This window comes from Saccostrea echinata, unplaced genomic scaffold (genome assembly GCF_033153115.1).
Source record: "Saccostrea echinata isolate AGI-Se365-2 ecotype Australia unplaced genomic scaffold, CSIRO_AGI_Sech_v1 ptg000001l, whole genome shotgun sequence".
Taxonomy (NCBI): Eukaryota; Metazoa; Mollusca; class Bivalvia; order Ostreida; family Ostreidae; genus Saccostrea; species Saccostrea echinata.
The window spans coordinates 31,440,941-31,459,574 of record NW_026889750.1 but is presented as its reverse complement, the minus strand read 5'-3'; the positions used below and the strand labels follow the sequence as shown (position 1 = coordinate 31,459,574).

Sequence of the window (18,634 nt, the reverse complement as noted above, 5' to 3'; positions counted from 1 at the left end):
TCTTGAACTTAGAAAAAATAAGAAAACTTTTGTAGGGATGTATGAGGTTGGAATTGCAGTTGGAATATCCCTCTTGAACTTAGGAACGCGGACTACATTAAAACTAAATAAGGCCTTTGAAATTTTGGCTGCCTGCGGGGGCATTCGTAAGCTTAAGACACATCTAATTTTTAAATATAAATTGGCTTTTATCGACAAATAAGAATCTCATTGAATTATCACTTTCTTTAGCCACACGGTCTACGGGGAAGGATAATATGGGGCAAATTTACACTTGGTTGATTTTATTGATAATTTATTCATTCAGTCATTTGTAAAAATTGTAATTCTTCTTTTGATTAGATATTGACAAAAAATGTTATTTACCTCAAGAACTGAATTACGTCAAGAATATACAGCGTTCATTATTGTTTAAACGCTGCATGTAGAATCACAGTACCTGACGCATGGATGCCCCCCTCCCACCTTCTGGGAATTTTTTCAAGGCCTTGAAGAAATTTCCAGAAGGGGGATAGAGTTGCCTGTGTATAAAATATTAGCTTATTGATAGTCCAATGGCGGATCCAGGACTACTTTCTAAAGGGCGGGGGAACAAATCTAATTTGACAAAAGAGGTTGGGGAGATGGAGATCAGTCTAAGAAGCGACCATTTTTCTTCAGATATGCATGGTTTTCTTCAGTAAGATTCGTAGAGAGTCCATTTTTAGGAGAGAGTTTTGTAGTAATTTGAAGGGTAGTTTACTCTGAAAATTCTACAAAAAAGGATGCTCGGTTTAGGAGAATGTTGTACCACTGACATTCATGAATACGGCTAGATCCGCCCTTTCATTCATTGTACTGATTTTTTTTTACTGAATATTTAATTTGCATATTCATAAACAATTATTGAGTACTGACATTCTACATAACAAACAATTATTCAACTAGTTTTGTTTCCAGACCTTAAAAACGGTGAACAGAAAAAAATAACGAGTTTTATATTTAAATATTTCTACAATACGAATTGTTGTGTAAGTTATTATTTACTCAAGGAGCGTATAGGTCAGTCACTCGAAGTCGAGATTGGGCTCCAGAACGACTCTTTTTAGTTTGGTGTTATTATGCTGGACTTTATCAAACAGTAATTTCTGTTTCAATCCCTCGCAGACATCAATCAGATCATATCTGATTCTGGGACGCGTCTAAGCACAGCCTATTCGGCGTGACTCTCCTGGAACCAGGTAAAGTAAAAAGTCAGCTTTTATGTATTTATGTCTACATTGTTTATATTGTGGATGAAAAGCACCCAAAAATTAAACAAAAACGAGTAGAATGTGTATATTTATTTTATAATTTTATCTGCGGGATTGAGGGGAAAAAATACCATTTATAAATAAAATCGTTCTAGAACATACTAGAACAGAAATTGACTTCGATAGATCATCGCAGAAAATCGATATTTAAATGGCAGGAACACTGGTCGGGGAAAAAAATGTATAAAAGAAGATTTTTTTTTTCTGATTTTGTTTCTTTATTAAAAAGAATTTTATTTCTTGGTTCTTTTAATAAATAAATTAATATATTTACATTATTTTCAATTTTCAAGTGAAATGGATTAACATTAGTTTTTTTTTCTCTGCCAGCATTATTTCTAAACACGTTGAAAACATTGCAATGAGAATGGCTGAAGTCTAAACAGATAAAACAAAGTTTAAAATTGACGCCTACCCAAAATTCACTTTTTAAAAGAAACTAGTTTGTGAACTAGAGCATTTCTCCTGCTCCTAAATCACACATTATTTACTTCCACATGGAAGTACATTTCATATACATGTAGAGCATAAATTAGATAGGATCATCAGTCATTGGTCTCCAGTTAAGTCGTGTCAGTTCGTCTTAATTTCAGATAGCAATGTCATGTGACAGTGGCGGATAAAGGATTCTTAAAGGGGGGACCTATTGGGGTATCCAGAAGCAATATTCCACACCAAAGAATCGATTTGTTAATCTTATATATACATTTTTAGTCACAAAAGGGGGGCGCCCCTCCCCTCCCCCTACCCCATCTAAATTCTCTAGTGTGTGACCATATAAATATATTCACAATTCCTAACAACTGAAAAATCGTTTCCTATATAAATCTATACTAATATAAGTCTAACATTTCCAATGTCTTAACTGAGCGGTCAAAAAATCTCCTTTTGGCCAGGAATTCAGTAGACTTAAACAAGCTAGAAAGATTGTCACATGATTAGACAATCACTGCTATTCAATACGATGAGTTAGTAACCCTCGAAGTACAATATACACCTCCGCCTTCGGGGCTCTGTGAATACTGTACTCCTAGGGTAGATAAATCAACGTATTGACGTAAAAAACAGTAATACTTGTATTTTCACATCAATTTGGGTATTTATTTATTCATTGTTTATCGTGTTACTTTAATTAAGAAAAATTATAATTTATCACAATTTAACGCACGATAGCTTATTTTTGAGTGCATTTAAAATTAACAAAATACAAAACACTAATTTTTGCAAATAATTATACTTTTTGCAGACTTATTGAATTGAAGAAAAATGGGGACCTCTGAAAAATCCGATTCCTCGGTCCTTAATGATGGTACACTTATCACAAACACCACCACAGACCTGAAAGATTGTGATGATTCTGTTGAATTGAAACCAAACCCCACCTCAGAGCAGGAGAAATTGAAGTGGAAAAACAATGATTTTGCAAATAGAACTGTCTTTCCAAATGTCAGGTCCACACGGAACAGAGGATCTGAGGAAAGACACTTTATACGTAGCAGAAAGAGTAAGAAACCAGGAAGTGATACTATACTCAGAACTTTCCGACGCATGCGTAGTGTCAATATGTGTTACCCCCATCATAATTCAACAGCCTCTGATTTCATGGAACAGCTACAGTCGCTTCCATACAAGGATGCACACAAAGGCATGTTTCACTTCGATTGCTTTCTCGACTTCTTAAACAAAATCTTTTCTTAGAGTAGAAATACTTTTTCTTGTTTAAATCAAAATTGTTTAATAATAATTATGTCCTTTCAGTTCCGTGGTGGACGTCTTGGCGAGTGCGCTTCTCTGGTCTGTGTTTCGTCGGTTTCTTTTTCTTGTATGCCCAGAGAGTCAACCTCAGCATTGCTATCGTCTGTATGATAAAGACGGAACTCGCGGAAGCTAACACGAAGTATCAGTCAAACTTTACCAATATGTCAACCTATAGGACTCTTCTCAATAATTCCACAATAAAATATCAGCAGGGCTACCTTAATCAGTCTAGCCACGCTTCAGAAATTCCACACAGTGTGCCAAAACTATGTCCAGACCCACTTCTCTCTGAACACATGGTACGGATTTTAAAAATATTATACAAAATTACTAGTCTAAGACAATGCCGACTGACAATGTTAATATATACATAATGTATAGTGTTGCTCCCACCAAAATACTCCATTAACTGATCATTATAAAAGTTAAATATATCCTCAAGCGCTCATGTTACTTTTCTAGGAAGGTGAGTTTATTTGGGACAAAGCTCTTCAGGGAGCCATTCTTGGAGCTTTCTTTTGGGGATACACAGCTATGCAGATTCCGTCGGGTGTTCTTTCGGAACGCTTTGGGCCACGCCTGGTGATTTTCGCAGGAATGTCATTGGTGTCCGTCCTTACTATCTTGACACCAGTCCTTGCCCGAGGAAGTCCCAACCTGCTTATAATAACACGTGTCTTTATAGGAATAGGAGAAGTAGGTATAAAGATAAAAAAATTTTGAGTCACTTAACAATTGGATACTTGTGCACAAGCTTTTTTTTCTCTTTGATAGGCTACGATGTATCCTGGAGCTCAAGCATTTTGGGCCAAATGGTCTCCGCCCCATGAAAGAAGTAGGCTTGTAGGATTTGCATTTGGAGGTGAGCTAATTAAGACACTGAAAAAGCAGCATACATATTTCGCATGCACGGATCTAGGGGGGATTTTCCTGGAATTTGCAGAGTTATTATAAAAGTATATACTGAAGCAAATAAAAAATGACTTTGGAACCCCCCCTTAGAAAACGTGGACCCCACCACAATCCCCACGATTTTTTTTTTTACGTCTGCTTGTCAAGAAATTTCTGGATTGGACTTTCTTTTTTTTTTTGCCTGGAGTGCCCCCCCCCCCCCCCCGGAAAAAAAATCCTTGATCCGCACCTGTTTCGGTTTCATCGGTCATCATTTCTAGGATATAATCCTGAACCTTTTGGGTATATTTCAGGCACTCAGCTTGGAAATGCTCTGGCGTTTCCAGTATCCAGTCTTTTTTGTGAATATGTAGGCTGGCCGTGGATATTCTATTTCTTAGGTAAGGTGATATAACTTTCCTCCTAGAACATGGCAGACGAAATAATATCTCTGCACATATAATTATATTTTTAAATCTGCAATATTCTATGTACAACAGAATCTTTTGTTAATTTTACCTCTACAAAAATATCCTTTTCTGTTGAAGAAGTATAATTCATACTTTTTGTTTGTTCATTTTAAATATTACTTTTACACAATTGCAATCTACTTAGAGACGTACATTCCTATAGGAAAATATTTCGATAGGTAAATTTATTCTTAGGATCCTGCTCGTTGCTCTGGACACTGTTTTGGGGGTTCTTCGTAAGGGACAGTCCAGGGGAAATGCCAAATATAACAGAAATCGAGAAAAAATATATCGAACACTCGCTCGGAAAACAAAATCTGCCAGAGAACCCTTATCTGCGAAAGAAGGTACGAAGTGTTTTGACCAAACTGAGCCAAAGACTCAAGTGTACCTTTCTGATCGAAGAGTGTCAGTCTGTCCTGTCCGTATGACTGATACTGTCCAAACGGTGAAATTCAGTTGCTTGAAAATGTTATAAACAAGCTAAGTCAGAGAATTTGTGTCCCCCGCTTAGGGGAAAAAAAAGAAGAGCATTCGCAGTTCGGGTGGAGGGGGGTCACACTGCCCCTCTGGATTTGTAGAATTACTAAATGCATACATGTATATTGAAGCAAATTAAAAAAAATGTCAGTGTGGATATAAAGATTTGATTGCTTATTCTTTAATAGGTGTATTAGAAGATTCTTTTCAATATATAGAATATTTATCACACTGTATTAATGATTTTATGAGTTTGTACACGCAAGACGTCATTATAACTTTTTCATTTCACATGTTGAATAGTATCATTTAGTGAATCAAAAAAAAAAAAAAAAAAAGAATCGTCTGGGGATTGAACCCGAGTCTCGTGTTTGCTAAGCGAGCTACATACCACTAAACCACGGAGGCTCTTGATTATATAGCAAATTAAATGTTAAATGCAAGCATTAGGTCACATATAATGTTTATATTCACGTTCGATATTGTCAAAAAATTACACAATAAAATTAATGTTGTCTTATTTGGCCTTTACTAAACAGTTCTAATAGACGTAATTAGAATATAAAGTCCGCCGACAACCTGTATTATACTTAATAACTCTCCACATGCCCCTGTGCTAAAAATAGTGCAAACCGACTTTTAATACAATAAATAAAAAACAAGCTAATTCAGAGAATTTGTGTCCCCCGCTTAGGGGAAAAAGAGGAAGAGCATGCGCAGTTCGGGGGGAGGAGGGTCACACTGCCCCTCTGCAAAATGCAAAGATATCGCGAGGAAACGAAAGTGCTACAGACAGACAGAAATACAGACGGACGGACGGACAGACAGACCCAAATTAATATCTCCCACTTTCAGTGAAAGCGGGGGACAAAAATAGCAGTTTGTCTGAACTACTTGGGCTATATGCTATTGGGGAAGTATGCTTTTCATTTTGAAAATTAGTGAATATAATTTTCAAAAAGTATATTTTGCCAACAAAAGAACACATTGCATCTGCAGAAGACCTCCTTCTCATTTTTCAAATCAAATTTAAGGAATACAGCTGAAAAAATTCTTTTCAGTAAACTCGTTTATTTCATACCGATACCTGATTACTCACACATTTGACCTTGGCATTCTTGATTTTTATCTTTTCATTTCTGAGTAGAATACGAGACTATTGGCCATATGTGATTACATATTTGCATGTCAGTGTACAATCAGTAGTTAGAATCCTTTCCGCAGTGAGCATCTCTGTAAAAGTTCCAGATGGGGGGGGGGGGGGGGTTATGATAAATACTGTCATTTAGAGAAAAAAAAACTTTCCAGTTATCAATACACATATAAACATCAAAACTTTCCAAGTATCAATACACATATTTCTTCCAGAAATAATTGAATTCAGTTAACATTTTTATCTTCTTTTTAATTAAATAAAATGATTGAAACTTATATCAATGAGAAATATGAATTTATTAGTTGCATATAACTTGGAAAATGTCTGATGTTTGATCTGCAGACTGTATAGTAAACATTTGATTAAAGGGTCAAATGGTAGACACAAAATTTGTTTGTTAATGCCTATTTCAGCATTTGATCTTTATCTCAAGGACATGAAATCAAATCAGAAGGATTCTTGTCATCTTGTCAGGACGTTTGAGATTAAAAGATCAGAAGTGACCTTTATAATTACTATATGTCACAACATTGCTCACTCCGTCATTATACCTTTGACCCTGACCTATTTAAAAATCAGTTGGCCTCCTCCACTCTCTTCAAAATTAACAGATTGAAAGGTCAAGGTTACTAATTAACTAATTCCCGCGATATTATCAAAACCTATCACTTAATTTGACTTCTTCTTTGTTCTTATAGCATCTCTGTACATTGTGTATCATTAGAAGTAAGAACCTCGGTTAAATTTCCTTGTGATCTTTATATACTCCTACATGTGTATAAAAGAATTCTAACATTACTTTTGTATCTCTATGCCAATTCAAAAGTATCTCGCCGTGAACCTCTAGCATGTTGCAGCATAGCAAGTCTGCGCATGCTACAGAGTTAATGAAAACACACAAAGAATATGTGTTCTTTTGACTTTATTTCCATGTTCCCACACTCCGGCCTGGAGCAGTATATGAGACTATAATCATTAGCCTAACTCGGCAATCTGAAGAAAATTTCTTCGTTTGAATATGTCCTTACGGCTAATGGAATGATTTGCATAGCATCTTAATAATATTGCACAGATAAGAGGTACTGTGTTTTGCAGTTTAAACTAGCTTGTTTTTTCAAGGTCATCAGCAATCACGGCCCTCCATGCCTCTAATATCTCTTGTGGTCTGGTGAACTCTCTACAGGCCAAATTTTCATGGAACTTGTCACAGTTATTGAATTCAAACAACTTTGAATGTGTTAATGTAATATTTGATATTTGCGCAACAAGTCCTATATAAACATCATCAATTGGTAGCCATTTCACTAAATGAAAATTTGAAACCAATTTTTTGGCAATGGTTCTGCTTACTAGATAAGCACCCCCTGGAAAATAAGGCGGAAGTACATTGTGAGGATAATCTTCTTTTGAGAGATACCATTTGTGATTTGGATTACGATAAATCGTATTGCCTTTTTCGACTATGCGTCCTATAAACATGGTCTGTGGCTCTTTATGGGCCTTTACCTGCTTCATCAGGTTAACAAAATTAATCCTAAAGTCATCATCTTTGTATACAACAAACTCGGAATCCACGCAGTAGTCGCTCATCCATCTGTACCCCATCACTGTTTTATACGTCAGATTTCTGTAAGCGTCAACGAAATTTCCCTGGATAATGTCTCCGTATATTTTGCTCTCTTTAAGAACATCCTTGTCTCTAGTGACAGACTGGCCTAACAGAAACAACGTCTTAACCGAATCTCTGAAGTCTTTGTACCTCTGACTTTTAAAACGTATCCATTTTCTGAAATGAAAATTTTCTGGAGAAGATTTCACGAGTATTAATATTTTGCTTCCATTATAAGTTTTGAAGGAATCGCAGATTGAAGAAGGGTTTGTCATATATGTAATTTGTGCATAAAATGGCGTTGCTGTTGCCTTAGACACGTTTAGACTGGTGTCATTCAGATCCCTTTTAGTGATGCCGTAGACTGAGGAAGGTTCTTTCAGATCATTGTGTTCAGGTCTTTTTACTGTATTTGTAACCAGAATTATACTCATAAAGGATATAAAGATACATGTCAGGAACACTTTGAAAAGGAAGCTTCTCATCGCCAGCACTATGGAAACAATCTGAAATTATATAATTAAACAAGTCAATAGGTAGGGAAAAAGTTACAAATAATGAATGCTTCTTCAGAAAGTACTGTATTCATCCTCTTTAAGTACCGTATTCATCCATTTTAGTAAGTACCGTAATTGTTCCTACATATTCCCTTTTAACACTGTGATACCCTTCTGAAGTCCCAACTCTAACCTCGGGGGCCATATGATTAAACCTGAATCAAAATTACTTTGGTATGTTTCAGTATTACATGTAATATGACTATCATCATTCGATTTCTTCCCCTGGTTTTCCAGTGTAAAACTTTGATCTCCTATTTTGCCCGAGGACAATAAATTGAACAAAAACTTGAATCTACACTACCTAATGATGATAGAATAATAATATAAATAATCATATCCCTGTTGTTGTTTAAAAGGTTTCTAAAAATTTTTTTTCTCATAAATTCCAATGCAAAACTCTGATCTCTAACTGTGACCCTACCCTACCCTTCTCCTGGAAGTCATGATTTGAAGAAACTTGAATTTATCTATATTACATACATGTATCAGGTAGCTTTCATATAAGATCTGGTCAAGTTGCTCTTGTGAAGAAGATTTTTTAAACGATACTTTCAAATTTATACTAGTTTTTTATTTTCTCCCCTTGAAACGAGGTATGGGTCTTCATGAACAAACTTGAATCCCCTTCACCGAGGGACACTTCATGGCAAGTATGGCAAAGTAGTTCTGGAGAAGAGGTCGCAAATATAAAAAAAAATACAAAAAAAAAGACGGCAGACGGACAGCCTTTGACTATGGTGAGCTAATATAAAAAAGCAAAATTGATATCTTAGCTAGTTAATCCCCAAGTCAAGTTTTCTTACAGTTCCTCTACATGTAAATAAGATTCAAAAGACGCGTTATTATCGCTTTTCAATATGCATACTGCAGGATTCAAATATCATAGGCTAAGATATTCCATCCCCTTAAATATGCTGATATTACAATAATTTTAAACCATTTAAGAGTAGAAAAAGGATTAACAAAGAGACAAGAGAAATTTTCAAAAATATGGTTAACTTAACAGTAATTAGTCAACAAAGACTACATTGAGTCTATGGGGACAGGCAAATTTATAAAAATAAAAATTCAAATACCTAAAATAATTATGAATGCTACGGTGGAGATAAAATAACGATTAAAAACGATTTTATTAAACCAGATATTTTTAAGTTGATTTTTATTGATAAAAAAAAAACGAGGGGAGATAACTCTTCAAAGACAGGTCAAGGTCATATATTAGGACACATTTTACTTTACATATTGATCGTATTAAATGGATATACTGAATTGTCATGTCTGTTATGTAATATGAGAGATGGAATACATAAAGAAAGTGCACTGAATCATTACCCATCTTCCAATGAGTTTCTTGCTAAGACAAAAAAGTCCTTTTATTATTAAAGCATGTAATTCACAACTGCGATATTTATAAAAGGCTTATAAAACATTAGATAGCTTGATGCACAATCAATTTCTTTCAGTAAAGAAAGGGTGTTTTTCATGACAAGTAATTGATAAACAAATAATCAAATGTAATATTTATAATTGCTTATGTTTTAAAGCCTGAAAAAAAGAACTGATCAATTTTAAACTACATGTTCATCCGAAATTACTATGAAAGAGAAAACCTGCTGAAAAAAATATAAATGTTATAAATACACTGTACTTCATCATTTGAACCTAAATATTGTGCGACCTTTACTAGACTCAATAATGACGATATCTTAAAGTCATATATGGCGTATTTTTTTTAAGTTCAGACTAACTAAAATTAAAAAAGAGCTTTCTACTTGTTTTATTACTTTATCTAAATATAGGACTTTCCTGTATATTACACAATTTAAATCAATCACGTTTCAAAGGTATTAGAAATTTAAAACAATAACCGATTTATTTACCGACTCCGCATTTAAATAACAGACAGTTTAAAGTCAATTTAACTATAAAAACATGAGATTATTCAAGTTCAAAATGGGTGAAAAATTTTAATTTGAACGTAAATAACATACATTGTATATCACGTTTATCTACACTCAATCTCGTATTTGTATTTTTAGCTCAGATACGCCATATATAGCTTTAATAGATTTACAAGATGGTGTCAGTAATATATGATAAGTTCAGTTCAAATTATTAATTTTCGTGGATTGAGGACGTAATCTATTATATAAATACAAGACACAGTATCCTTTGTGAAAATGACCATACTTGTAATCAAAGGGACCAGACCTGCTTAAACGATTCTGTACCGTCTATATATTTTACCCAAATCATGGTTTTGTAATAAATATATACATCTGAGAAGCTGATAAAATATCTTAAAGTGCAAGAAGAATGTGCGTAATTTTATTTACTGAGAATCCGTTTGTCGTACAGGTAGTGAGGCTAGTACACTGTATCTTTTTTCGAATTTTACTCTGAGTTCAATTTACGCTCACATTTATATTACCGAAAAGTGCCCTACATGTAATAAAGAATAAGAATTTCAGTTATAAATTGTTATGTCTTAGTGTACAGACGACATACAGAATCAGTCTTAGTTTTTCAATGTTTATATCAAATGCTATCGAGATAAATTATATGTTGTCATAATTACCCACCCACCCCCCGTCCCCTTTCATGGGAAGGGGTCTGGTTTTAAGACCATCCCGATTTTCATTAATGGTATACAACCATTTTTATTTTGAAAAAAAATCGATATTTTTCAAACATTCGTTTTTATCAATTACTTACTTTAATTTGGAATTATAATGACCACACTACATGTACATGTATCACTAAATTTTACCGACAGTGGAAAGCTCAACTGATACAAGTTACTTTGTTTTCTTTAGCTTCGTGGCATCGTCGGAGACCCCGCGGTTGATTACGCTTCGTTCCTCTCATGTAATGGAGAGAGGGACGAAGAGAAATCAACCATGGCTCTCCGACGATCGCTTAGCGGTAGATTTTTTTCCCGAGTTAAATCAGGATATGAAGAATTTCTCCCAGGGTTGTATGTAAATTTTGAAGAATTAATGCAAAATTTTGATTTCCATGCTCTAAAGGCATCAAAAATAGGACCTCATCTCGTTGACGTTTGTGTCATATGCCTGATTAAATGTTGAATTCTACTAGTAATTTGATACCCTAGGGAAGGTTTAATAAGACGACAACGAATGCGTCATATCACGACACTGTGTTCGTGCTAGTTCAATAAAGCTGAAAAAAGAAAATAAAACCGTTTGTACAATTAAAGGAAATTTTTTAAAAAATCATTTGTAGAAACAATTTTATTGTTTAATTTAATGGGTTTTTTTAGTGTTGTCAAATCAGACAATTTTTAGTAACCGGTTACTCGCTTACTTTTCCGATCGAGTAACCGGTTACTCGGATGGGGTTTCTTTAGACCTGAAAACATCCTTTTTTGGCGGTATACTCAATGATAACTGAAATACATTTTGTATATGTAACGTAGTTAACATTTCTATAAAAATCTTATCATTTGTATACCTGTATATATAAAACAAAAATGCACTGCTTATGAATTTTATTCTTAATTACAAACTCACAGTATTAAGTATATTCTAAATATTATTTTTTTCTCGAACATCCCGTAATAGTTTGCTGTTTTGTGGGATGTCCTTTATAATATATCGCTTGTTTCAGAGTTAAGTTTCAAACTTAGGTGGTTTAGCATATTTGTTGTCCCAACCGTATATGTTAATTCCATTTCAAACATTTCAAACCTGACGGATTTAAATTCAGTCATTTTTTAAAAATTATTTTAATGCATATGGCGGCGTCCTCTTTAATCTTGTACTGCGGACTAGCGCAGATTTGTGTGAAGTAATTATATTTAACTCAAGCCTTCAAAACTTGTATACCCCTTGGCAATGAAAGCCACCAATTAGATAAACAGTGAAATACTTATCAAAACAACTTGATCGTATTTGTAAAACGCTAGATCAAGTCTATCGTTAAATAACGGTAAATAAAAAAAGAAATTTAAAAACAAAATTGCATTTTTTCCTGCTGATTTAAACATGCTAAAATGTAAAATTTTATTATACCCGAGTAACCGAGTAGCAGTTTTACTAACCAGTACTCGCATCGTTCGACGATTAACCGGGTACTCGTTGACACTACTAGTTTTTTTGTTTGTTTGTTTTTTTTTTGGGGGGGGGGGGGTCAAGTTTTTAGGAGATCGATGCTTAGCCAACTATTTCAATCAGTATCTCAATGCGCTCGGAAACGACGGAGAGTTTTACAGACTTTTTTCAATGAGTTGCCATACACCCGGTAAGTCTAATTGCTTCAGCCCATACTGGTTCTATGCATTGGCGCTCGTTTCAGGAGAGTCGGGTATAGTCAGTGTAGTGTGTCTTCTTCCAAGTGTGTATGAATATCTCAGATGTTGTTCCATGTGCCATAATTGGTTGAGCTTCTTTTAATAAATTCAAGATCTACTGAAGAGAATTTTTCTAATATGACTTCCACTGGGCGGATAAAACGGTGCGTTAGAATCAGTGTCCCCTCAAAAATAGTTTTTATGTACTGAGAACGGCATGAGCAAAGACCTAATGCTTTAGGTCTAGGTACCAATGACGTTTGAAATTAAAATATATATTGTTCCCCAAAGAGTATGGAACGTCTACCCTCCCGAACTAGTCAGTCAAGTATACTTAATCTTTCCGAAGACCCTGGTAACCTTACTCTTTGTTTTCTTATATTCACACAGCGTCTAATTTTTTTCTAATATTCAAATGAAAGACCATGTACTACTTGTTAAAAATATACCAAGTAAACGATTATCGACTCGATGTAAAAAAATAAAAAAAAATTAAACACTTAATTCAATTCACATTAGTGTGTACCAAAAATACAGCTCTACTGTGCTCAATTTTGCAATTAAAATACTTCTTAATTAAAAGAACGAAGAAACTCAATTCTTGGGGCTTCGAGTGCAAGACCCACTGAGCCTAAAGGCTATCCGAAACAAGATGTGTTTGTGAAACACTGATGTCCCCGTATGGCAGCTTATGGCGAAGGTTAAAGTTTCTTAAATGCGAGTCAAACTCCAAGGTCAAGGTCAAGAGATCAAAAATGTTGTTACTCAAAGAAAGGACTTGTGTCAGTGGATATACGTGGTAAAAATGAAAGCCCAAGCACCACCATTCAAAAGTTATGGTCCAAGATAATGTTTTCTAAAAGTGGGTCAAACTCCAAGGTCAAGGTCAAAGGGTCAAAATTAATGGTACACAGGGGAAGACCCTGTAATAAGAAATACACATGCAAAATATAAAAGTCCTAACACCAACTGTTCAAAAGTTATGGCAAAGGTTAATGTTTTTCAAAAGTAGGTCAAATTCCAAGGTCAAAATTGTTCGTTTCCAAAGGAAGGTCTTGTCACAAGGAATATACCTGTGAAATTTGAAAGCCCTTGCACTAACTGTTCAAAAGTTATGGCCAAGGTTAAAGTTTTTTTTAAAAGAGGGTCAAACTTTGAGGTCAATGTCAAAAATATTCATATCCATGGAAAGGTCTTATCACGATGAATATACCTGTGAGATATGAAAGCCCTAGCACCAACTATTTAAAAGTTATGGCCAAAGGTAAAGTTGGGTATATTTTTGCAAAAGTGGGTCAAACTTAAAGGTCAAATAGGGTGAGTTAACCATGCATCGGACACATACCTTGCTTCGGACAACTTTAAGCAATCAACTTTCATTGAACCTGGGTCTCTCCGTGTTTTTAATTGTTTCTGTCTTAAAGGTGAAGAATTAAACTTTTTATTGATGCCGATCTTTATTTTCATGTTGTGATAAAAATACCACAAGAATAGCCTTGAAATTACGTCATATTTTGCATCATCAAAGGGGAGTAACCAGAATTTTACGATTTTGCAATTTTTAGAGTTGTCGTTCTTTTAAACAGACGTCAACGGAACGGGTCGGATCTTGGTAAAATTTGTCAATGATTGATAATATTACAGAAATTTTTCAAATATTTTACTTCAATGTTTCTATAATATATTTTAGAGTTGTTTTAACTAGTATGTTTATTTCACCGTACATCGGACAAAAATTAACCATGCATCGGACACTTTCCGATGCATGGGTAATCACTTTCATTTTCATGTAAAAACTCAAATGACAGCTGTTTTTTACGGAAATAGAAAATAGATATTCTAAATTTTCAGTGAAAATACAAATTATCGATATATGACGACTAGAAGTGGACTCAATTTATTTCTTTAAACTAGATGATTACATGTATAACCTACGAGACAAAGGCGCGAGTTGCCATATTACTAGCATTGTAAAGCCTTTTTAAGGCGATGTGATGCAACTAAAATCTCTTCATATTTGTGGATCGAAATAGTCATTCAAATTTAATTACAAGGTTAATTTTTAAATAAAAGATAAAAATGTTTCGATAGCACTAATTTTAAAGCACCGAGATCAAGGTATGATATTTTTCTGGTTTAAATATCGTATGTCCGATGCATGGTGAATATTGTCCGATCCATGGTGAATTCTGACTTATTTCGAAAAAATCGGTTTTTAATGATATTTTCTCAATAAATAGTGCACGATTGTGTCAAAAATTTATATTTTAACCACATACTACATGTTAAGTTCCATTTTGATAATATTCGGTCGGTAGCGATATCGCTAGAACTTGTTGAAGTGCAAGGGTGTCCGATGCATGGTGAATTCACCCTATGTTGGTACCCAAAGGAAGGTCTTGTCACAAGGAATACACTTGTGAAATATGAAAGCCATAGCTCCAAACAATCAAAAGTTATCGGCAATGTTAAAGTTGGACAAACAGACAGACAGACGGACGGACGAATAGGGCAAAAACTATATACCCCCAAATTTTCGATTACGGGGGCATAAAAAAAATAATTTTTGCATAAGAGATGAAAGGATCTTTATACTTTACATGTGCATTACCTTTTCGAATACATGTATACTGTGACTTTTGACCTCATGATCTTGCAGTATGACCAAATTTAAACTTTAGCAATACATGTAACTTTTGAATGAGAAAAGATATTGATTTCATGTTTCTTATGTGCAACACCTTTCTGAAAATACATCCTATTGTTTTTATTTTGACAGTAGATTTTGTAACTGAAGACTAGGCTTTCATATTCTTACATAAGCATTATCTGTGTCAAGATCTTTCCAAATGTACTATGATTTTTTATTACTTCATGACCTTGAAGTTTGACTTACTTTTCAAAAGAAATTAACTTGGCTGTAACTTTGCACCAGAACATATTACTTCAAAAATCTAAAACTTCCTCTTAGCATGATGGACAGACAAGACTGTTACAATTGGTCCTCAACCGATAAGACCCCGAAAGCGGGGGACCGCAATCTCTGAATTTGCTTGTTTTACTTGATACTAATAGGCTTTCGTATTTTGAATACAAAATGTGCAAATGTTCACAAAAATATGTAAGTAAGGTATTTTGTCGCCCATTCTGCAGGGTGAAAAAAGCATTGGTACATATTGTCGCCAGTGTCAATATGTACCGACGGATGAATATGTGCAATGTGGGTAGGTACATATTGTCACCCGCAACAATATTTACCGCGTGATAAAATGTATCATCATAGACCACACGAAATTGTTCACTATGGGCTTTTCGTGCATATTCGAAACACCTCTGCATGTAGACCAAGTCTCTTGATGCGGATTTATGATATTTACAGCCAAAATAAAAATTCTCATTTTTTGCACTGTAATTTTATATCCCATTTGGGATATTATATTATTTGGGCGATTGGTCCCAACCTGATGGAAGTCAAGAACGATAAATGATATCCTTTGTATACACGTAAATATTTTTCAGAAAACAGCATTCTCCCACCCAAAAACCTTGAAAGGAACAAAAAGTTTTGCTTTATTCTGAATAACTACGTGTATAAAGATTTCGGTAACAAAGGTCTTTGTAAGGAAGATGAACACTTTGGAAGAACGCATTGTGCGTGAACAAACTTGACATTTTCTTAACAAAAAAAAAAGAAAGAAAGAAAAAGAAAAAACCATAATGCATGTAACAAAGTGCTATATAACATTTTTGAGTAAGTTTTTCTATTATGTCACAAATGTAATAAGTTTTACCATATACACAGAAAAATGCTGAATTTCGACGGAAGCAGTTATAGCATACGCCGGAAACAGTTATTATTACACGCCGGAAACAGTTATAACCGTAGACGCTGGTTTCAGGATGGTGTATTTTTTTGTATTGTGTGTTTTCTATGTCTGTCCAAACACACTCATTAGAATAAAAAAAATGTAAAATATAGAGGCGTCCCGGAATTACACGGAAAATCTAGAGAGAACAAGTTTGGCGCGGTTTCTGACCTCTTTAGATTTTATATAGGTGTGAGATTCCAGGACACCTCTACATTTTACATTGTTAGAAATCGTCACTTCCGTTGCTTTTACGTTTAGGAGTGCATGTTTTATAAGGCAAGTGCAAATCGGCAAACGATAGAATGGAGTTATTCAATCATTTTTGAAGCTAGATCTCAATTGACATCGGTAGGAAAAGTTTAGATATTGATTACAATCAAGTGTGAACCGAGGCATCCCTTGGAATCCAAAATGGCAACTGATGAACCTTCCTTCTTTTTATATACAGTAAATGAATATGATTTTTTTTAAACGTGCTAATTTCAGCGATTTTTTATTTTTATTTTGATGAATGTAGTCAGACACATCTAGAAAAAAAAACATAAAACAAAAATACACCATCCTGAAACCAAGCGCCTATGATGGAATCTTGATTTTGCAGGGCAAACCTTGGAAATCTATTTTGACGTCACTTCCTGTTTGGGCTATTCTTGTGACCAATGCAGCTGGTAACTATGGTGCTTATATGCTGTTGACTCAGATTCCGACATATCTGAAAGAAGTGCTCAAGTTTAACATCAAGTCTGTAAGGATCAAGTTGTTTGACCTTTGATTTATAAAGGATAACTTGGGTTCATATACTCAGTGCGTCATTTTTAAGGATTATTTTTGGTGAAAATCTTACTTACGACATTATATTTTCTTGCTTTTCAGAATGGAAAGCATTTATATTATATTTTCTTGCTTTTCAGAATGGAATTTATTCTATGATACCATATCTAGCATTCTGGATGATGATCATTGTGGCTGGAATATTTGCAGACACACTTATTTCACGGCAAATTCTAAGCATCAAATGGACAAGAAAGCTATGCTGTGCAATAGGTAAGAAGTCTTTATTGTCTTATCAAGATATTTTTGAAGTAAAATTTTCATCCCCAAAAATATTTTCAACTAAAACGTACAAAGAAGGTGTAAATGATATATTTTTAAGCTCTGTTTTATCAGTTTGGTTAATTCTTTATTGGGATTACGTCACTTTATAGGTCATTTTGTTCCTGCAGCTTTTTTGATTGCTCTTGGTTATATGAAGTGTTTCCAGCAGGAAGCAGCCGTTTTCCTACTAACGCTGTCTCTTGCCTTCTGTGGTTTCCAGTTTCCGTCTGTTTTTGTAAACCATGGTGATATTGCTCCCAACTATGCTGGAACTATATTTGGTTTTACCAATACTGGAGCGAGTATTCCGGGGATAATTGCGCCGTACCTGGTCCCCTCCGTAACTGTTAATGTAAGTTTTACATCAGTCTTACGTCTCAAGTTTTGTAATTACTTTTCAATTAACTTCATGACCTTGATATAATATAAGTAATATATAATGACATTATGTACAAAGTGTTAACCATAACCTTGATCCAGTACCGTTTAATCAGGTGTAGTTAGGCGAAATTTATGATAGATTTTGATGGATCATTAAAACAGAAAAAATGAGGAAATAATTGTTTATCTAATATCACTAAATATATATATATATATATATATATATATATATATATATATATATATATATATATATATATATATATATATATATATATATATATATATATATATATAAGATCATATGTAAATGCAGAAAATGATACAGTTGTTAACTGTACAGTATTGATTGAGCATCACCAGAATTGATGTATAAGTAAACTGTCTGTCTGTCCATCTGATTTTCTGTCAGGACATCACAGTATTTTTTCTTATTTGAATGAAATTTAGTACACTTATATCAAGGTACATATTTCCTTGTATTTATATTGCGTTAACAATTGCGAAATGGACCTATCTTCAGAGTGTAATAAAGAGTATGTCTTTTTTTTTTAGAAAACACAACAAGGGTGGCTTGTAGCTTTCTATATTGCTGCTGTTATCTACTGTTTGGGGGCCATTTTCTTTCTGATTTTCTCCGATGGAGAAGTTCAGGAATGGGCCAAAGATAAGGAAGAAATGGAGAACTTGGAGAACATTACAGGACCACGAAAAGCTGCAGCACAAGAAAACAATGACGCTCTTAGGCATTAATAAGGGAA

General features: G+C 34.3%; 1 protein-coding gene across 1 annotated transcript; it reads left to right on the top strand.

The window, feature by feature from the left end:
- The first annotated feature begins 2,558 nt into the window (after positions 1 to 2,558).
- Positions 2,559 to 18,634, top strand: LOC133196831 (sialin-like). Its single transcript, XM_061332687.1, has 10 exons — positions 2,559 to 2,937; positions 3,051 to 3,349; positions 3,513 to 3,746; positions 3,825 to 3,912; positions 4,256 to 4,342; positions 4,607 to 4,758; positions 16,999 to 17,142; positions 17,309 to 17,441; positions 17,603 to 17,844; positions 18,429 to 18,634. The coding sequence occupies exons 1-10, from the start codon at positions 2,559 to 2,561 to the stop codon at positions 18,624 to 18,626; spliced, it is 1,956 nt and encodes a 651-aa protein (XP_061188671.1). The 3' UTR covers positions 18,627 to 18,634.

Excerpts from the sequence above, each read along its gene's own strand:
- LOC133196831 (XM_061332687.1), top strand. The coding sequence starts at position 2,559 with ATGGGGACCTCTGAAAAATCCGATTCCTCGGTCCTTAATGATGGTACA. Across the intron at positions 3,747-3,824 it reads TCTTTATAGGAATAGGAGAA|GCTACGATGTATCCTGGAGC; the intron begins GTAGGTATAAAG and ends TCTCTTTGATAG. Across the intron at positions 17,442-17,602 it reads AAAGCTATGCTGTGCAATAG|GTCATTTTGTTCCTGCAGCT; the intron begins GTAAGAAGTCTT and ends GTCACTTTATAG.